The sequence below is a fragment of the Python bivittatus genome, unplaced genomic scaffold, assembly GCF_059951505.1.
Source record: "Python bivittatus isolate LINGU-HERP-01145 unplaced genomic scaffold, Pbiv_v1 ctg000020_np1212, whole genome shotgun sequence".
Lineage (NCBI taxonomy): Eukaryota > Metazoa > Chordata > Lepidosauria > Squamata > Pythonidae > Python > Python bivittatus.
This window is the reverse complement of record NW_028277030.1, coordinates 9,188,494-9,211,458: the sequence shown is the minus strand read 5'-3', so window position 1 is coordinate 9,211,458 and position 22,965 is coordinate 9,188,494. Positions and strand designations below refer to the sequence as shown.

At 35.1% G+C, this 22,965-nt stretch overlaps 1 protein-coding gene across 4 annotated transcripts in view; it reads right to left on the bottom strand.

The window, feature by feature from the left end:
* Positions 1-22,965, bottom strand: part of MEIS1 (Meis homeobox 1) — a 176,344-nt gene that overhangs the window by 69,683 nt on the left and 83,696 nt on the right. For all 4 annotated transcript variants that reach the window (XR_015794904.1, XR_015794905.1, XM_088134258.1 and 1 more), the window contains exon 8: positions 16,678-16,823. Coding sequence is in view for 2 of the 4 variants with exons in the window: in XM_088134258.1 (XP_087990384.1) it covers positions 16,678-16,823 (146 nt within the window). In the remaining 2 variants the exon portion in view is untranslated. The remainder of the gene's footprint in view (positions 1-16,677; positions 16,824-22,965) is intronic.

Below are 22,965 nucleotides of genomic sequence, written 5' to 3'. Positions count from 1 at the left end.
ATGTCTTTCCCTAGTTTTGCACCAACACCTCAAAACAGGGTTTTGTGAGTTTAATTAAAATGTTAGTGCATACAATGTTTATTGTGTTGAAACACAATTGCTTATGAATGTTGTTTCAACACATTCCCTGCATGCTTGATTGTGTAACACATGTGCCTTCTAAATACAGCTTTATATGAAGACAGTTCACTGCATGATCACTTTAAAACTTGATTTACTGTTCCACAGACACAACTAAGCAACTAATCTTCCAGGACAAATGTGACATATAAGAACAACTAAACTGAAACATATAAATCGCACATATCCTTAAAAATATTATTGTCTGTAATTTAATCTAACAATATTTCTAGGCCTATAACCTTGCACGCAGAAGCAATTTCCCAAGCATTAATACTTAAATGGGTCATATGCACCACATCTGTCATTCTGTCCTGAAGTCTATGAGGCACAACCAAGACTCTGCAAGCCTATTGATTTTTCTAGCATTTGCTTTAATTTACTTAACCATTGAGAAATCCATCAGTACATAAAGGGCAACTGTCCATTACTGCCTCATTTGCAGACATTCTTTCTATTCATTCTCCACCCCAACCCATCGTGCTTCTCCCCTTTTGGTATAAATGCTTAAAAATGCTTCTGTATTTATGATGCAAAAGGCGGGGGGGGGGGAAGGGAGATGTCTGGAAGATGACTCACACCTGTTCTATTCAGTGAATTGCGGCACTGAAGTATACCTAATGTGCTTTAAAATAGAAAATAATATCTAGACTTTATATATCTGTGTACAAAGGGTGTAAATTAGGTCCTAATTATATTAACATGGAATCTGCCTCCTAGCTTAAATGTTACATGAGCCCTCTCTAAACATGCAAAGCGCTGCTGCAGTTCCTTTATGAGCTGATGATTACTGCTACTTCCTATGTTGTCACTAAATATTCTGTTTACAAATAAACCCTGAAGCCTTGAGCCAACTTTTCAAGAACAATCATCTGAGTTTTTTTCCGTACTCCACACCATCCCTGCTCTAGCAAACCTTCACCACATATGCATGGCAACAATCAAAAGCCCAGGCTTCATCTAATTACTCTATCACATAATTTCACAAATTGCCTTTTCGCTGGGGAGCCAAGTGCAAAACACACTCACAGTGGGATTTCAGGCAGCAGCTTTCATTTACTACTCATTTCTTGTTAAATTAAACACAAAAACACCAGTTGTGTGAAAGAAGTCAAAATGAAGGCTTGCAAATGAGCCAGACAAGCAGATCTCATATTCATACCATTCTTGGAAAATAGCTTGTTGGCAAGCTGCATTTTTAATTGGAGTACTATATCCCTTAACCCTTTTGGAGCCCTCATGCATTTTCAGAATTACAACTAGCATACTCTAGAAAAACAGAAACACAAAAAGACAACTTTTCCTAAGCTCTGCAGACACATATCACTTAAATTACTGTCAGCAGTGTAACATTACATCAGCTGCAGACATGTATCTTATATAGGCCAAGATCAGAATGGCTTTGTTAATAGTCTAGGAAGATCATAAACCTCCTACTCATAATGTGCTGTACTAACGCTAATAAACCCAAACATCTGATATTGTTGTGGTGAGCAAATATCTACTAAAGCCCAATTGTGTCCTATAAAAACCAAACCACACTGACTGTGATTTGGATAGATTTCAAGCCTCTAAACTGTGTAGTAGAAAGGATCACTTATAACACTAGAACAGGTAAGTGGCCATTATGCCATATATTTAATAAACACATACACTTTCAGTTCTTCACATGTACATTTTCTCTTCCCCAAGAAGAGTCAAATTTGCATGAGGAATCAATTAGTGGTCTGGATAGAACCCTTAGTTCTTTCCCTATTAATAAGACAGAATTTCAGCTTAAAAGTAGTAGTAGAAACCAAAGTGTCATATTGTTTTCTACCTCACATTTAAGCTTACAACTTAAAATGGCATTTTCATAACCAACAAAACTCAGGACTAAATACAGTCATTTTAAAAGCAATATTGCACTTCCTGTACCACCACCATTTCATATCAGCAGCAAGAGCTCTGCCCGAGTTCTCTGCAGAGGGAAAACATTAGCAGCAGCTGTTTGTACGCTCCCACATTAGAAATCCTATTCACAGACAGGTGGAATAATTTAAAAGCCAACGTGGTGCCATTTTGTTGTAAGCAGTGTAATTGTTTATCCCCCAAAATGGTACGCCTCATATTTATAAAAACATAACTAAAATTACATATTATTCCCACAAACCCTAAAACTCTTATTATTGCCTGCTTTCAAAATGATCCCACCTCATATTTGTGATTTAATAGCACTCCAAGGTTGAATGAGCTCTCTTGCATGGGTGTAACTACAAACATGCTATTCTACCTTGTAAACAGAGGATAACTGCTCATACATACACATTTTCTAACATGTGCCTGAAATATAGCTCTCTGTATCTGAAGTGCATTTGACTAATAGAAGACTTAAATTACATACTTAAATGTACTATGTCCTGAAAATTAGTTCTGGGAATTGAAGGATCAAACCCAGTATTGCAAATAGGTTTTTATATCTTAAAAATAGTTGAATACTACTGGGGGGAAGGATGTATCTAGGAGTGGAAGATGTGGGAGAGCAAGCATCAACAGAGATGTCAATATGTCATAAAGATTTTATACATACATACATACATACATACATACATACATACATACATATATATATATAAAAAACCCATACCTTGTCCTGTTCACTTTGACTGAAGACAGCATAAGCTAGGAATGCCACCAAGCCTCAAATTCACTATATATTACTACAACATCAAAAAGTACAATACAGAACATATACTGCTGAAAACAAATTATAGGTCATTTTTTTTATTATTATTATTATTATTATTATTATTATTATTATTATTATTATTCTGAAAATTCTTAACTTTCCCTTCAGGGAGATACATTTTGCAAGTTTCTCTTCTGCTTCAAACCCCTGACATTCTTACTTGGCCAAAGACTTAACTCTAACTTTCCCAGGTTAATTGAGAATTTGATTTTCTCACCACCATATTCTTCCTTTTTTCATTACATATGCTAAAGCCAGAGGGATGGGGACTGAAAGAAACTAAGCTAATATTATATGTAGGCATTTGTATTCTGTATGTGCTTTGCCTCATGGTGGTGTCATAAATTACCATTTTAGCATGTAACTGTAAAACATTTTACTAACACAAGCACAAAGATAAGTCCATTAAATAGAAGTTCTGACTCCATACTTCCCAACACATATTTGGAAACTTCCTTCTAAAATTCATAAAGCTAAATGCAAATCAGATGCATGATCTCTTGGCAATGTCTCTGTACTTCTGAAAATACAGTGAAATGGAGAAGAGGGCAGGGAAGACCTGAAGAAGAAGAAACCTGACTGGCTCACTGTTAAATAAGAATGAACTATTCAAAGAAGCTATTCAAAAAAACTTCCACTGACCTTTGTAGTGATGAATCAGGAAGGGACTACTGAGTCCAGCATTCTGCTTAGTGCAGAAGTCCAAATGAAAACAACCCTAATAGCTGTCTAGCTTCAGTTGGAGCTGTCTAGCTTCAGTTGGTCCAAAGAAAGGACCCGCACCACTTCTCTAGGCTTCTCTGTTGAATGGCTCTTACTCTGGTATTTCTTAGTTTACCACCACCCCTCAAATACGTGTCCTGGAAAAATTAATGCTAAACAAGTGCTTGATTCACTCTGTTATGGAAACTTGTTTTTAAAGAAGAGAAAAGACCATCTGAGTTGACTCAAAAGGCAGCCCCCATCTTAGAGACATGGATACTCTGTTTGGAATATCTAAAATGGCATCTGTCCAATGCTGTTTGGGGCAGGCTTACTGGTAGCTGAACTCCCATCCTTTCCAAATACTACTACCACTCTTTATGGAATAATTTTACCCATAGGAGGAGGGGGGTGAGTAAATGAAGCAGCACCAAGTCCGGTTGGCATTACATGGGAATCACTAGTAGCACCACACTAAAGGACCACTGACTTTGGAAGACTGGCTCAGGCAGTGAAAAATGAAAGGTGAAAATTATGAGTTCAGCCATTACAGGGACAACACTTATGAATATAATGACAGATGTAACTTATACCTGAATTCTGAGTTTGTGGAGAAGTAAGAGACTGGAGCATCTGTAGTGATAGAAAGGCCTTTTATGGATCCTCAGAGGGACTTTACTCAGTACTTTAAAACCTAACCCTGGTGATGAAAATAGGCTGCTAGGTTAAACTCTGATAAGTCTTTGCAAAAACAAACTGAGAGGCAGGAGCATGTTGGGAACTTGCCTGTGCAAGACAAAAAGGAGTGCCTATTTTTATTAAGAGTTGTTGGAAGAAAAGTGAGGGGATAAAAGATGACTGTGTTGCATTAGTAGGTTGGGGGGAGAGAGAGAAAAAAAAGGAGAGAGAGGGAGAGAGAGAAAAGGAAGGAAGGAAGGAAGGAAGGAAGGAAGGAAGGAAGGAAGGAAGGAAGGAAGGAAGGAGCAAGCTTAGGTTTTATCTTCTCTAGGAGGAATCTACAAGTCATATTTCTTAATTATAAATGGGAAGAAAAGGAGAGTTTATCAGATAAAACACTAGATAATTTATTTTTGCTTAATTGTCTTGAATTCATTCAGTAATTAGTAATTTTGGACTAGTAATTTGTACAATTACCTCAATATTTCTCAGCCACAAAATAGCAGCAATGTTTTATAAATAAATATATCATAGCACATATTTTTAATTTGCCATATAGATGTACCACATCTCTGCTTTTGCTATCCATTGCAACTGCATTCGCATTTAGTTCCCACTTTCTATTTCTGGCATATTCAAACCTAAACGGGACAGGTCTCATTGTTATTCATCAGGGAACAGTGCTGGTCTATTGGTCTCTGGCCCTATCCACTCAACCATTTCCATCTGTGAAATTCAGAATGAGGATGGACAAATCTATTTCTGGTTCATGTCAGTTTCACATGCTATTACAATCTCTCCATCTTATCTCATTTCTGCATCAACTTGCTTTTGTTTTAATTAATGAACGTTTCCAATTTAAACAACTTTTCTTAACCAAAATGTACATTTATATAAATTCAATCCTTAGTAAGCATTTCTATATGCATTTTATCCTAAAATGTCTCTTTTAATATACATACTTTTTTTTTTTAATCTTAGAGAAACTCTAAGGATATACACAAAGGTATACTGTATATACAGGGAATTTTTCTAAAAATGACTGCTGTAATTTAAAATCTGGAGAACTGCAAAATCCCTAGCAAAAGCATATGGCACTCTGAGCCTTAGTCCAAAAAGTATATATTAATTTGGTCAATCTAATTATAAGCACAGATGTTATGGGAAATGGGGGGGGGAGTAAATGATGAAAGCAGTGTTATGTACATGTGATCTCAAATGTGCATCTGAAAGAGATGGATCTTGCATCATGATGCTGCTTGGGAAATGTTGACAAAAGCATTGGATCCTAAAGATGCCTCCAATTATAAGTAGTAATGAAATGAAATCCTCAGGAATCCTTAAAGCAGAGGCAATGCTAGGACGAAAAAAATGTTTGTGAACACCATGGGAAATTATGTCACCCTAACTCGATTTCAACTCAAGTTCATTACTATTAAACATTAGTGTCTACCTCCAACCTATCATACCACAAACAAATGTAAATAACGTTTAACTTATTGCAATTTCTAGAAACAATTAAATATCCAGATTTAGTAAAATAAGGTTATTTTAAACTGTGAAAAATATATTTCAAATTGCAGTATTCCTATGCAACATGTATGTTAACAATAAGCTCAATGTCAACAATAAGCAATAAGCCCAATATTCATGGGCTAATAATTTACAATACAATCAGAAAATCAAAACAATGTCAAAGAACCAAGGTAGTAGAGTAAGTAATGTATTGGGTAGGACTGGAGAGACCTAGTTCAAATCCACCCTCAACTACAATAACTCAGCAGGTGACCTTGGGACAGCCACTTTCACCCAGCCCAATCTAACTCAGAGGGTCAATGTTTTCAGAGGACCAATAGAGGAGGGAGTGCTATGTATACACTCTGGACTCCTAGAGGGAAGGCAAGACAGAAATCTAACCAACCAACAGATGCAATTTTCTGTTCGAAAAACAGCATCTGTGAATGATGCCAATTCTGCAAATAGTTTGCAAGCTATGTTTATTTTAAAGGTAACAGGTATGTTTGGATTACAGCAAGTTATACTACCTTAGCCCTGGTTGGATGTATAATAGGCAGGTTTCAACTCCTTAGAATTCAAAGGAAAACAGATGGTTGAAAACCATCTACTATAGTCCTTGCCTATTACTTATTTTCCTACCCCAAACCAGCTGTTATATTACTTAGAAAATTAAATATTTCTCTCATAAATAACCTTGTCCATTATAATTACCCATAGGAGTTGTCCATATTTTCTTTAAATAAACTAATTTCTAGGGGGTTTTAGTTGAGAAATGTATTTTTTGTTTCCTTAGCTCAGAAATCCCTAAACTTTCGGGGATGGTAGGCACATTTGATTTGTAAGAACATGTCATGAGAACTCTCACAAAATGGTTGTCCTGGAGGATGTGGCCAGTCACAAAACACCCTTTACGTAAAATAAATTGGAAGTGATGTTCCCTGCCACTGCCTCTAGTCCCTTGCCCCCAGAATCTCTCTATAGCTCAGTTTACCTCTGGGTTTCTTTTTCCTGAACAGCAGCCAGTCACTATTTTCAATTTCAAAGAACACCCCCAGTGTCAATTTGGGACCCTAAGGCATTCTTAGAAATAAATATGATAGTTTGCTATATAACATCTAGCTTCCCATTTCATTGTTTTTAATTAAAAGAAGCTTAATAAAACAAGATAAATTAAAGTCAGATGAAGTGTGGAGCCAGAGGGCTCTAAGGGAGGTATTACCAGGCACCTTGGCCCTGCCCATATCACGCTGGAGACCCAGACTGTGGGTTAACAGTTTATTAGCCAGGTATTTTCATGACAAAATGGAAGATGACAGTACAGCTGCACCTGTAGGCCTTATACTTGTTCTGTGAAGAAGTTAGTCTCTTTTAAGCAGGGAAAACTCAAAAGTAACTTGTCAAAGCTAGAGGCTCTTGCTCTATTTTAAATAAGCAAAGGTAATTATGTGGCAGATATAAATTTTAAAAGATAGATGTGACAAACATCTACCAGCAGCACATTGGCTTCAGAGGTCCACCATTAAAAAAAAGTGAACCCTTAGAAAATTATTAGCAACACCAAGGGACATAATTCACAGGTAAGTGCAGGAAAACATTATATAAACTTCAGTAGCTCCCTGCATTACTCCAAACTCAGTTTAAACTCACAAAGTTAAACTTTTTGCAAATCAGAATTAACTTGAGGTAAGAAAGTTTTTTGGAATTTCCTTCTTCTGTTTTGATGAAGACAGGCAAGGCTAGTATACATGCACAATTAACTTTAGTGGCCTCAATGCAAAGCTAAAATATATGGCATCTGGATTGTGATTTATGAAATACTGGGTTGGATTCACAGGCCTCCTTTTGTGGATAAAGAAACTTTTGGAGCCAATCACATGTTTCCAATTACAATTCATAAAACCCAGTCTATGTGGTCCCACTGAGACCAAGACAACAAAGTAGTTTTATATTTTGGCTTGTTGCAAATTACAATTATAATCTGAAACAGATTTAATTGCAAAGCATTCTAGTGTAGACAGTTACATTTCCTTTTGAGTTTTTGTTGGTACTTTTTGCTTCAGTATGATTTCTTATGAAGTCATTTAAAATCTTATTCCAATACATAGCCCACGACCGCCCAGAATTGCCAAATACTGTAAGGTTTATTAACAGTATTACTCAACATTTTTTAAATCTGTCTACTTACCTACTTACCTACCTACTTCTCTCTCAGATTTACCATAGATTATTCAGATGTGGTTCCCCCCGCCCCCTAATAATTGCCTGTGAATCATGGGGAGGTGCTCATCTTACATACAGTGAAAAAAGAAAATGCTGTTGAAAACTAGTGAATAGGCGGGAATGCAATTGGCTGCAGACGCTGCTGAAAAGTTTGGATGCCCCTGAAGATTAACCATTGCTTGGAGGGCTGCTTACTTGCTGAAATTTAATCGTTTTTTGTAATGCCTAAAGTGTTTCTTTTTTCTCTTTTGTTTCCTTTCTTCTTCTTCAGTTCCCTTTTCTCCTTGCCTCATCTGTATAAACTTTTGTCCCCTCACTTCCCTTCCTGCTCTTTCCTCTTCCTGCATCTTCATCTTCTTGCCTCACTTCTATTGAAAGGATAGGGATATATACATGTTTGGGTTTGTGTGAGAGAATGGTTGGTATATACAGATGGCCAATGAATTAATTTTATAAATGAGAGACCTTACTTTATATGCAATTGCTTTTGATATCAGTTATCAAATGGTTTTTTGTTTGGACTTGTTCTTTTTTGGAGAGGTTCTGGCACTATATTTTTGGCTACGTTTCTCCTTCTCCTTCTCCTTCTTCTTCTCCTCCTCCTCCTCTTCCTCTTCTTTTTCTTCTTCTTCTTCCTGCCTACTGTTCCTTTTTTTAACAGAATTATCTTATTCATGGTTTTCCTTTCAGTAACTAAACTGTTCTATAAATTAGCCAGTCAATGTTAATTTGCATAAGATATTATATCACCTTGTTTCAGATCACTCAGTATGTACCACATTCTTTAGATAGTGCTTTGGTAAACTCCAGCTGTACTATAAAGTATTCTTCGAAGACAAAGTCTGAATTATTCAATTAGTATACAATTTGGCTATCTTCTTTATTATGTGATACAGGAAGAAATATTGTTCTGGTTCTAATAAAGCAGCACAAGTCGTCAATTCATTTCAGGGCACAATTCAATGTATTTTTCTTAAGCTTTACATGATTGCTTAACTAAGGAGACATTTTTGCCTTTATCAGGCTCCATGTACACAAAGATCCTTAGAAAATGCTCTGCTTTCTTGAAATCAGACTGGCAAGGGAAAAACAACAACAAAGCTATCTCAGCAATAGTATAATCTCTTTGGAACTCCCTTTTCAGAGGGCATCTAGAGGGCACGATAGCTGAGGTTTTAAGCCAGGCTGGCAATTTATTTTTCTATAGTAGCCACGGTGTGTAATAGGTTAAGCAAAAAATTCTGAAAGTATAGTAAGCTTGTCTAAGTTTTATCATTTGTTTTAAAGATCTGGCTTTAAATAGCCACCCTGAGATGAGATGGAATGGAAGTAAAAACAAATAATAATTAATAATAATAATACCACAAACAAGCCAGAGCCTAATTTTTGTGGTTATTGTTTTGTATTGCTTTGTTTCTATTGCTTTCTTTGTTTTGTAAACTACTCTGGAAAAATTTTCTGTCATGGGGCAGGATATAAATGTTTAAAGCAAATGGAAATAACCTACAAAGCATTTTCAGAGAACAGAACATATCCTATTCCTTCAGCTTTCTGTAGATTGCCTTAATTACCTAGAAAGATGGAATGCTGATAGCTGATATTTGTAAATAAATTAAAACAAAATAGTACCTGTAATGGTAAAAAGGGGACTGACCAAACCAAGAACATAAAGAATAAATAAGCAAAGTAAAGGATAAATAGTCTTTAATCCTATTAATCTATAGTCCAAAATATTAATCCACAATCCTACAGGTACAATCATATTTGACAAATCAAATGTTCCGGGAAAGTTTTCAGTTTACAAACCCCTTCTTACACAATTCTCCACCTGTGCACACACACACACACACACACACATGCACATGCACACATAGAGAGGGAGATACATAGCTTTGAAAATGATGGCATTATACTGCTGTGTTGCTTCCACAGGACTAAATTAGGCCTGAAAAACATCCTATCTTTTACATACAGGAGGATACAGCATTACAAATCTCGGTCCTGGCATTATGAGACTTAAGAAAAACTCACCAAAATCCCAACCTGCTATTGTTTTCAATTCTGACTGTTGAAGAGTGCTTGAATTTACAGGAATTTACTAGTCCCCCTTTCTACTTTATAATCCACCATCTTCTCTCACTTTTCTCCAAGGTGCTGAAAAAGAGGAGCCAAAGAGAAGATTGCCTTACTTTACCTCCTGAAAATTCAAGCACTGCCGTCTAAGGGATAGTTTGAACTTTGCAATCTCTTATTGCAAGGTATCAACAGTATTCCACTCAAAAAATCAAAATAGCAAAAAAGCTATCATCATCTATATGAGAATTTATCCTGGCCAACATAACATTTGTTACTCCCATTAGGTCTTACTATAAAAACAGAATACAGTACCACATCATAAATCTGTTTGCAGATTATATCTTTTTTTTTTTAATTCTAACAGATATAAAGCTCATTGACAATATTAATTGAATAAATTTCCCAGTAGCAAGATCTGAAGCTAATCTTGATAAACCATCCTCTATAATCAATACTGAAGCAAAAATGCCTGCACAAAACTACTGGACTTCTTTTCCAGGTGGATTGAGATATTCAGGAGTATGTAGAAGGAGTTGGTGCCCTTTAAAGAAACATAATTATGACACTCTCTTCTCAAAGATGAAAATATATTTGTTATTGCTAGCAGAATAGCCACAATTAAAATGCCTACTCCTAATTAATTTTTTTCCAGTTTGAAACAATTCCAGATCCCTTATCTATTATTTGATTTTGTTCATGGCAGAAAAATATGTATTTCTATAAAGCCTAGGATCAGGCAAACTAATGGAAGCAAAAGTACAACGGAAGGTCAGATACCAAACCTGAAAAATTGTTTTTCTGCTTTCTAGTTAAAACAGTTCATTCACATTATTTGGAATTCAAAACTTGTTCAGTGTTACCCAGTGTTACCCGCTAGCCTCTCTGGTTTTTGCTGTTGTGGTTTGTTTTGTTTTTTCCTTTGATTCCTGGCAGCCACATGGATGAACTTAGGTGGTTTTCAAACAGTGTTGTGGAAGTGGTTTGCCATTGCCTTCTTCCTAGGGCTGAGAGGAAATGACTGGCCCCCAAGGTCACCCAACTGCTTTTGTGTCTAAGGCAGGATTAGAACTTAGATTTCCCTGCTCTTTAATCATTAGACAAAACTGCTTTTCTTCATTCCATTAGACAATACAATTCCTCCTCAATATTAAAAAAAAAAAATTATACTTATTATCACAAACCCATATTCAAAGTTAGAAATTTGAAAAAGATGGAAACATATTTTGGCTCCTCCTTTTTCCCCTTTTCTCTCATTCTCCATTTCTCCCATCACCCATGTTTACATCATCAGTTAGTGGAATGGAAAGATAGAGAACTTCTTAGGATTAAAAATTTGATTATTAACTGTAGCCCTATCTTTGCTAAATATCTTTTGCAAAAGAATTGATCCACAAGTTCTAGCTTGGATTAAAATAAAGTGCTTTGTAAAAAAATCCTTCTCATGTCAGGATGCTGTAAGCCACTGAGTTTTCAGAAATGGGGAGGCATGTAAAGCTAAGTAAGTACGTAAGCTAATAAATAAATAAATATCATTTTAAGCCAATGTGACTTTATGAAAATAATATTTAAAGAATTGTATCCTGTACCTCATTTAAAATCAAAGGTGATTCTCCAGTATTATATAAAACTCAGATAAAGCAGACTCTTAAAAACCTTTAAAATCCATGGCAAGAGAATTTGGAATTTTAACTTGATAAATCAGTTTAAAACTATTATATGAATTTCTCTTATATATATTTCAACAATTTATTGATAATTGCAAGATATACAATTAATAGATGGTAACACAACCTTAAAAATTGTATTGTATTTGTATTAATAAAAAACTTTCTAGATTACATTATTGTATTTGTTATGGTGCATATCTCTAATAAAAATACCCATTTCCTGATTCATTTTGGTTGAAGATTTTTAAGGAAATTGGAAAAATTATAGAACAGTCTTTTATACTTAATGTTAGTTTATTTTTATTTTCCATTTTCCCGAACTTATATAAAATGGTGACTAAAAATTAAAAAAACAGCAAAGAATTTTGAAAGATTAATTTTTTTATCTACATTTGATCTCAATTTTTAGTTATAGGAACCAAGTATTTCTTAATAGATTATCTCCAACCATATAAATATCTTTTTGGCTAGAAATAATGAATATGTTTACATTTTGTATCTCCCAAGATAACAAATATATTTATCTATATTACAAATGACATTGTTGTTTTGTTTTTTATGTTTTCTGAGGATATTTTTCATTGTTTTTGTTCCTTTTTTATTTTAGTGTTTTGCTGATATTTATGTGTTTAAATATTTCTAAATAAATATTTGATAGCCCTTTTTTCTCCTTGTGCATTAAGATTAGTGGAATTGCTGTATAGCAGTATCTCCCTGGATGGCATTGTCTTAATGCAATGGGCTTCATCACTACCAATCTACTGGCAAACTCATTAACAGATCAAATGAAGGACTGTTGATTAAAAACACTGAATTCTCAGATTCTACCCACAATCACTCATTAAAATTACACTGTAATCTACTTTTTAAAGAAAAGGCAGTATTTATTCCAATGGGCAGAATGTTTAACAAACAGGACAGAAAAAACAATGAAGATGAAACTGAAGTAGCCAAAATAAATGTATTTTTATTTAATGATTACTGATAGATTTTTATGTATTAATACAAAGTAAAATCCATTATGTTAAAATACACAGGCTAGATAATTAGTCCATCTAGCCAAGGATTACCAGCTCTGAAGGACAATAGTATAAGCCCTAAGGCAGCAATCTCTTATTCAGTCTTCTTTGAGAAAGAATGTAGAATTGTCTACATACAGCATATATTTCATACTCCTGAGCTACAGTATGCCCAGGTATGCTGTGTGCATATGAGATTGAGAGAGAGGGAGAGAGAATGAACAAGAGACTGTACAAAGAAAAACATCAACCCACAATGTGTGTGCGGGGGGGGCATATATAAGGTTCCCAAAACTGCATTGCTAAAAATGACTTCAAGAATTAGTTGCATACTATTGCTGTAGCAGTGTTATACAAATAGGAAATAAAACAGCTAACATTTACTTTGTACTTTTACTTTTTCTCTTTAAATCCCGGTCAAAAAGATGGTCTCAAGTATTATGGACCAATTTTATAAAAACTTGTAAAAGTTTTGTTTTTTATTTATTTTAATAATTCCATTGCCCAATCATTAATATGACTACCATAGTAATTACTATCTATGCTACTGAATTCCATGCTGGTAATGGGTATGAGTATTATAATTTTGAAAGTAATCCTTTAAGATAACAGTACAATTAAGAAGTGTTAGTGGTCAATCAGAATGCAAGGAGTTTCAGTATAAAGTTAATAATCCCCAGCTCTTCCATACTGTTTTAATTTGCAAATTACTGTATGCACTCTATGCTTTATATTTCATACCTACAATATACCCATGGAAACAATTTGGTGTCCAATAAATTAAATTCAGGAGAAAACTGAGGATTATTATTTTTAACAATCAGAAATGGAAATTATGCATTTATGAGATATTTCCAGGACCTCAAGACACATATCCAGTACTCCCTTGTCCAATCTACCCGGTTACAGAGGACAAAGTTCTAGCTAATGAGGACAATCTTCTCATATGACAGGTTTATTTCTTTAAAAAGAAAAGTTAAAAAAAAATAACAGAAATGTATTCATCTTGCACAGTACAGATTCTTCACCTTATGAAGTACATAAAATGTACTTGATACATAGCCTATAAAAGTTCATCCTATAATGAAACATACAAATATAACACTGACTATATACATAAATAGAATGTCAATCGCAGCAATTGCATTAATCATATTTATCTTAAGACATAAGCATTGGTTAGCAAACATCACTTACAGCCTTTAACACAAAAGCTTGCACGTCACTTCCTCAACCCCAGAGGTATGCCAAGACCAGTATAAGGAAAATTAAAGGCCAGTTCACATAACCCAAAAATTCCAAAGTGGTCTGAATAGATCTGTGGGCTCATTTCAAAAGCATCGCTTGCCTGTTTCATTAAAAATCCATCTCTAACCTAAGGCTTTATTTACCTGGTAAATACAAATCTTTCAAAAGTTAGTGGTTCTTATAAACACATAAGAAAGAAAAGTGTTTCGCATATTCAATACTTTTTTTAAAAAAAATGCAAATTAGAGATAATGCAAAACTACTTCTATACATTTTCATACCATTCTAATTTGTTAAAATATAAGCTTATTTATTAGGAACAATCATTTTTTAATATTTTTATATTTTCTCTGACAGTACCAAGAAGAAAAGAAAGTAAAGGGGGAAAACACTGGGCTGTATTTATAAGAAAATGGCTAGGAAGAAAAACAGTCTCTAAACAGATGATCCTCCTTGTATTACATGTAGAGCCCTGAATTTATTTGGATCAGTTATAGAAATAATTATTCAGTCTTACTCATCTGTCAGATGGATGTTTCAGCCTCCATATGCTGTGACCCTTCTCTTCAGGCACAGCAGTTCAGCATGTTTAGGTCCACTTTGCATTCCATGTAACTGTATTGCCAGCAATAGTGTGCATGGTGGTCTCACACAAGGCAAGTGATGTCCTAGCAAAGCTTGTGTGAAATCTACTTTATAACACCCAAGAGAGGAAATATCCTTTTAGCTCTCAATTAGTGCTGACAAATCCATGTCTTTATGGACTAAGCTATATCTGTTATGACCTTTGAGATGCTTGATTCCTTTCCTATATAAACTGTGCCCAGTGGGTATGAAGGTTACAAGAAGGTTACAAGTTCTACTGTTAGCCACCAGATCCTTTTGGTCCTGTACTGGGCATAGGCTATCTATTTCGGGATTTTAAAAAATTGATGTTTAGCTCCAATCCTCACTTTTGTCATTAAGTTTACAGTGTAGGGGGGTGTTGCTCATTTGCAGCCACGAGTACTGAAATTCTCTTTTTAAAAGATAAATAATAATTAAGTCTTAAATAAAGATTAAGATTTTGTAAATTTCTAGAAACTCATAATAGGCCTCCAAGAATCTGATAAATCATATCGTTTTAAACATAGTTTCTATTTAACTAATGGAATAAAAGTGAATATGTAAAATGATGCAGAAAGATCACAAACTCACAGTAAAAATAAACATACTTGCTCATCTTAAATCATTTACCAGATCCTAATTAAGGAATGGAATGACTGGGAAGAATGTTAGTCAATCCGCTTATAATGAATGCGTGGTACAATGCATTCAAATACCTCATTCAAAATACTATTAAAAGTTTTGATTTGGCTAATATCATTTTAGCTGCAGCCACCAAAATGCACTTTCACATATATTTACATACAAAACATGTTCAGGATTATAAATACCACAGCATAATCCTGAACCTTCCTTCAAATAGCTCTGATTGGCACTCCGGGTTTTAAACATTTCTTTCTACAGCACCACCACTTCCCTTTCCCTGTCGCTGCATGGAAAGCCCTTCTTGATGATGAATTAAAGGAGGCAGCTGGAGCGAACACTGGCTGAAGTACAGGGAAGACAAAAAAATTCTACTAAATACACAAATACCTGGACCATGTGAATGTCCCCGGACTGACTGAATTATGACCAAATGCTTCAGTGGCAAGAGAGAATTTCCTTAACCAAAGAGTCTCACATCAGATGCTTATACATCTGACAAGGTAATATTGCTCCCCATACACACATATCCCATGCCACATGGCTTCTGAAACTTCAGAACATCTTTATTCAAGGAATGGAGGGGAGCTAAACGATGAATGTTTGACCTTGCCTCTCTCCCATCATACAGGCACAGACTCAAATGCATAAGAGTGAAATGTTCAGAAATCATGGTTTAGAAAGACTTCCAAGCCTTGATGAAGACTCTCTAGGTACATACAGTTTTAAATAGAATATGACACACTTTGAAAATGTGGGAGAAAGGTGTCCTGCTTTAAGGAACCTACTTGTTAAAATGAATATGACTCTTAGAGAACAGGCATATTTTTTTATTCAGAATCATGTCAAGCTGCTTTAACAAATAGGAGAGAGATGCTGTGTAAGTGTGGTTGGAAGTTCTTCATCTAAATCATTTTCAAAACCTACAGAGCCCAGGTATTAAATACTGTATATAAGGCCCATACTTGCATTCTGCCAACTTGCAGAGATTGAGATTGGACAAATACCCAGATGTTGCAGGCTAGCTGGTGTACACCCCTTCTCACACTGATTGAACCCAAGAAGAAAAGGAGCAACATCTACGTTATTTAGATGTCCAGAAAGAAAACCAATACCATCAAGTCTCTTAGTTTAGAGTTACTAGGTAACAGCATAAATGAACATTGGCTAGATTGTTGTTTTTGTCTTAAATGAGAGACTGAAGGAAAAAAGAATAGATGCAACAATTAGAAACAAAGCAGAATACTTCTTTTAGTTATATAATAATATTTTGTTGGTCAGACAAATGTAAGTTTCCCTATTTCTCTTCTTTTTTTTTCCTGCATGACAAGATAAACAAAATATCTCAGAGACTACTTTTAGTTCTTCAGCCATATATTATATGCATTTTCTACTGTAACTATGATGTTTTCTACCCAGGTTTCATTTTATACATGATCTGGAGTTCACTTACTGTTAGATGCTGGAACAGCCATGCCCTCATGATATTTGTGGCTACTTTGGGAAAGATGCCACGCTTTTTATGTCGTTTTTTGTCCTTATCTGGATCATCATCATCACCTGTGCTGGGAGAAGCTACACTGTTGTCCAAGCCGTCACCTGTAAATATAGTGAATCAAATTTTTCACTTTAGCTATCTTGAGGTTCTATGACTAAAAACTAATTTGGGGGAGGTACAGACACACACAAACACATGCACCAAACACACACACTCAAACATATAATCACAGATCTATTGAAAATTCACATTGTATTTCATGAAATAATGTCAGGAAAGAAGGAACTTCCTTACTTGAGATTGTGCAACAAGCCCCTTATTTGTGAGCAAACCAAGATCTGAATCTTAAATGTGCCACAACCCACACCACAGAAAAAAAAATGACAATATTGCATGTCCTTAGCACTAAGTAAATTATATTCTACTTATCCCAGTGTTAAATCTATTATGAATTTTTTGCCTGAATTCTAAATGACAACTGCAGCAAAATGTCATCTACTTTCTGGTCACAACTTTAAGGATGTTCTTTCCAGTCCTACCTGGAAATGCTAACAATTAAAACAGGGATTTTCTGAATGCCAGTAAGGTGCTCTTTCCCTGAGCTACAAGCCACATATCCAAACCAGAATGAATTTTTATAGGATTTTTTTTAACAATGCCAAGCACATACAACTCAAGCTATTTGTAAATATGGTAGACAATATCTGGGACCATGTCTGGGAGATTTAAGTAAGGTGACCATTACAAATTCAATGTTTGCACATTCTGATGAGAGGTTACATGATATCCTCCTTTCACACTAAGACTAGAATATAATTATTCTTTGGAATTTTCTATTTCTCCAAATGTTGTAATGCATTCTCTGCTTTTCAGAAGAAAAGGTTCAAAATGCATTAAAATGTATGTTTCTTTTAAGAAAAAAAAAATCCTTAGGAACATGTACTTAAGATAAAACCTTATATAAATATTTCTTTTAGGAATTAAAAAAGAGCCACATACATTTAAATAAAACTTTTGTTATGCTTTTTTTCAAATTCTCAGAAATAGAGAATTTCTAAACACAGAAATAGAATTAAACTAAATTATGAATGAACACATGCAAACCAGAGATAGCCTGGAAATAGATTGATTCATTCATCTCTAATCATTGTTACATCATCTGCAATCATTGGGGTATATCCATCAAGAGCCTGCCTATCTGAATTTTATTAGTGAGGTTCAAACTCACCAGTTTATTTATATAAAATAACAGTTGTTATTTATGATGTAATTTTACCCTATTTTTCATTTTGCAAGAAACACAGCAGGAAAGGACAGCCATTAAAACCTGAAAAGCATTTTTCAGGATAAGTTAGAATAATTACTTATCTTGTAATTTCATCTTTTTCATATGGACAGAATGTCAGATTGGAGCTCTTACTGTCACAATTTGTATGAGCATTAATATTTTGATCTAATTTTGGGAAATACTATCAAGAAAAGAAACACTTAGAAAACCTTTGTTTTAAACAGGTATTTTATTTCTTTAACATAATGATCCACCATTCAATCCTGTAAGAATTCATTCTATAAAAATGCCTTGACTACCTTCATACAAAGTTCTGTGCTTCGTGAAAGTTCAACTCAGGCATTCAATATTTCTAAAAAGGAGCCCTTATAGTAATACTTTAGATGTCTTATGCTGATAAAAGTCTTTGAAAGGTTTTATTCAGAGAAGCAATTCCCCATCTAAAGTAATGATTCATAAAATAAACATAAGCAAACAACTCAACGGCATTTAAAATTTCCATGTATTAATCCACATTCTCTAGTCTGAAAGGCAATTAAAGAGAGGCAAGGAAGGAGAAATATATCAGGTGGTCACTGGTTAAAAGTAAAGGGCTTCTAACATGATGACATCCTATTGCCTATTCTTTTTTTAAAATATGCTTTCAGCTCCCTTCCCACCCACCCCCACCCTGGCTTCAAATTATTTTAGCAAGCCATGCCTTGTGCCTGGATAGAAGAGAATTCATTGATAATTTATGGAAATATCTACTATAATTCAATGGATATATTTTTTTTCCAGCTTTGTGCATCAATAGATAATCAAGGCCTCAAAGCAGCCTGAGCTTAGCATTACCTCAGGCAAAAGAATTCCTGAAAGCATGCCTTCAGGGCACCTGAATTATATACTCCATTAGGAGGGGGAAAGCTTTCTGCATTCCATGTAGAACCCTCCCCAGAACCTTTCCTGTTTATTTCTGCTGTGTGAAAGCAGAAGCATTAGGAACAGAAACCACCACCACCATCCCTTTTTTAAAGGGAAGACTTATGTAGATACAATGGAAAAACCTTTCAAGCAAGACCCAGATCACCTCCCTTCAGTCTCAGGGAGTGACCTATCCCAAATAAAAGATTTCTGTTACATCATTAGCTCAAGCCAAAAACAGCCTTGGCTTAATGCACAGTTTGTTCTTCCTACTGTTTTTAGGCAAATACAGCTACTTTACTCCCATCTGGGAGGGAAATTACACTGCTGGGCTGTAATCTAAGACAAGGTTTTCATTGGAAGCAAATGCTTTCAATCCCCTGTAAAATACTTGTGCACGCTCAGAAAAGCTTAAAACAATAAACTCCAGCCTGGTCCAACAGAAGATAAAAGAAGGATAAGAGAAAAAAGCAAATTAATGAAATAGGGTCCTTTAGAAGAATTACTTCTATAGATTTTAATACAATTGTTTCCGGGGGTGGGGGGATTCTGAAACTTGATTCTTTGTAAAGGAAAAATCTCAGCTAAAAGTCTAAACAGCATGTCCATTCACTCTGCAATTCAATCCTGTCACCTCTCTGGTCTCTTGAGAATACTTTTCCTCTTCTGCTTTCTCTACCCTACTTTTTTTTAAACCAAAAAAAAAAAAAAAAAACCTGAAGACTCACTAACTAACCACATGGTAGCAACTATGAACCACGTTTGTGAAATGTCAGCAGTGACTTCATTCTTGAAGTTGACTTCTCCCACTGCCAATGAAGGCAAGCTGAAAAGGTGGAAATAATCATAAAAATGATGCTAGTCCATAAACAAGCTTACAGCCTCATTAGTATAGCAGTAGATTCCACTGGGTGATTTATACTCGTTTTGCTGATGCCATGAGGAAATGCCATAGGGCAACTTCAGCCAACTCCTAATGGTTTCTGACAGCTTCTTAGCAACTAGTGCAAGCAACGCTGTGGCGTTTGCTAGTAAGGGAAACTGAAAATGTCATATTATCTGTCCATGTGCCACAATGTCCATATGGCAATTAACTAGTAGTCCAGTGACTGAGGGGCCAGAGGCTTTTAAAAATGCCCCATGGCTATATAAGGGCATTGCTTGACTTTGTGTTGCACACATATGCAAGATCCTAATGCAGAAGCCTGGTTCTCACTGCCATCTTGCTCATCGCCATTGATGAATTAGGCCTGCACAATATGCTATTGGGGGGGGCGGTGTTCTGGGGGGAAATCCATTTTCTTTCTTCTTTAGACACTAATGACATTATCAGAGTAATTTGGCAATAAAAAGTACCTTGATAAGACTTGCTTGTAAATAAACCTTGCTTGCAAAATACCTGGACCCCTGCTTTTGAACAATGTATGGATGTATGGATGACAAAAGAACTAGTTCTTTTTCTCCTCTCACAAATTAGTCTAAAAGGATTTGAGATCACTGAAGCAGACTCATTGCCTGTGAAATTGCTAGAAGCATAAGAACTCAGCATAGCAACTAGATACTATTTAAACAAAACAAAACAAAAATAAAATAAAATAAAATAAAGCACATACACCACAAATCTTACAACAACCAAAATGACAGCTATGGCTCTGCATTGCAGTTTTTCAGATCTCAAGATAATATAACACATGTTAAACTTTTAAACCTTTGCGTGTGGCCCTTTGATCTTTTAAGCAATAATTATTTTAAAAATATTTTGCAGGTTGTGGTTTAGTGAAAGGAGACAACTAACAAAGATATTTGTACAACAATCTACCCACATACAATTCCTCACAAATTCAGGGCCTAACCCGCAGAGCAGGGCAGATGACCTGTGACAACTCACAGATTGTCCTGAGGCTCAGATTTCAAACACACTTACCTCAAACAACTCAGAGTTGCCTATTTAAGCATACCCCAGCATTTAGGCTGTGCTATCTTGTTTCTTTCAAGACAGGATAAAGAAGCATTTATTGTATTCAGGCCATTCAATGACTCAGACTGGCCATGTCAGCAGGGGTTCCTCTCATTCAGGTCAAATCTCTACCCCTTCTCTTCCTAAAATTTCCCCTTTGGTTCCCTTGATTGTCCCTTTTTAATTCCCCTCCTTCTCAAGAAAGTTACACACAGAGAATGTATAGGAAAAAATCACTAGAATTCCTTTCTTCAACAACATTACATTGAATGAGCTAAGGCTTGCAATGAATGCCAAAAATAACAAAAAAGTTCTTTGACTTTTCTCTTGTTCTTTACATACCGAAAAAGGGTTCTTTGGGTATGTGAGGAACAAGAGAAAAGTCAAGGAAACAGTCGGTCCACTGGTTGGAGAAGATGGCACGATGGTGAGAGACAACAGGAAGAAGGCTGAAATGCTAAATTCCTATTTTGCATCTGGTTTTTCACAAAAGGAAAAAATGACAGAAACTGCACCATATGGGAGCAGAAGAAAAATGCAGGTTCAAATAGCCAAGGAAGTGATAAGAGAATACCTAGTTGCTTTGAGTGAATTCAAGTCACTGGGATCAGATGGATTACATTCGAGGGTGCTAAAGATGCTTGTGGAAGTAATCTCAGAACCACTGATTGTAATAATTGAGACATGATTAGTAGAAGCTAGCATGGTTTTATTAAAAATATTTTGTGCCAGACTGCTTTTTTTGACAAAGTAACCAGATTAGTAGACAAGGGAATGCTGTGAATATAGTATATCTAGATTTCAGTAAGACATCTGATAAAGTCTTTAACCTTCCTGATTAAATGGAGCAATTTGGGATGGGGGGAGGGTCCCACTATGAGATGGATTCACAGCTGATTGAAGGACAGTACCCAGTGCATGGTCCTTAACAGATCAATGTTTACATAGAGGGAGATACATCTGGGTTTTGTCCTGGGCCCAGTGTTCTTCAACGTTTTTATAAACAACTTAGCTTCTTAGACAAAGGGACAGAAGGAATGATCATCAAATTTGCAGACCACACAAAGTGGGGGTGAGGGAATTGCTAATACCTTGGAAGACAGTTTCAGGGTTCAAAAATATATTGACAGACTTGAATATTTATTCCATGGGATTGCTAAAACTCTAGAAGAGAGACAGTGCTCAAAATAACCTTGATGAATGAGAGAAATGGGCTAAAAGTAACAAAGACCTCGAAGATCCCTTTCAATCCTATGATTCTATGAATTACCAGCTACAATAATAAATTGACAAAATAGCAGCAGCAACAACAAATCTTTGGAGAGTTTTCTATGTTCCCTGAAATTAACACAAAGGCTATTTTCAAACCTTGGTTTTTCTTAATTCCCATGAGTAAAATTGATCTGTTAACTACTAAATGTTTAGAACATTCGGTTTTTTAAAAAATCCACATTTTGCACTAATGTTAGTATCCTTTACAACATTACTATCCTTTAGAACACTTATTATAAGTGATTAGGCTCTAGATTTAAGCTAAGGAAAACACTGACAGTTTACAATAAGAGACCTTTGCTGGCCCATATTCCCAGTTTAAGAGTTTATCTCCATTTCAAACCTTTCAACAATATTAACAAAATTACAAATTCTCAGTGGTTTTACAACTGTGATAGAACAAACAGGTAAAGATGAAATAGTAGGATAATTCCTTTATATTTTATGAAATAGGATAACATAAGGAGATATTAAACTTCTAGGTATCTAGGTATCTCCACTGTTCTGTAGCCATTTCTGATATTACAGTAAAGACATCAGATTAACAATTAAGCAAATGGTCCTATGCATAAAGAATCATGCAATGGTAGTAAAGAGAAAATGAAGTAAAAAAATTATGTAGTATTGTCCTGTGGTGTAAAATAAATAACATAACATAACATAACATAACATAACATAACATAACATAACATAACATAACATAACATAACATAACATAACAATATAATATAATATAATATAATATAATATAATATAATACAATACAATACAATACAATACAATACAATACAATACAATACAATACAATACAATACAATACAAT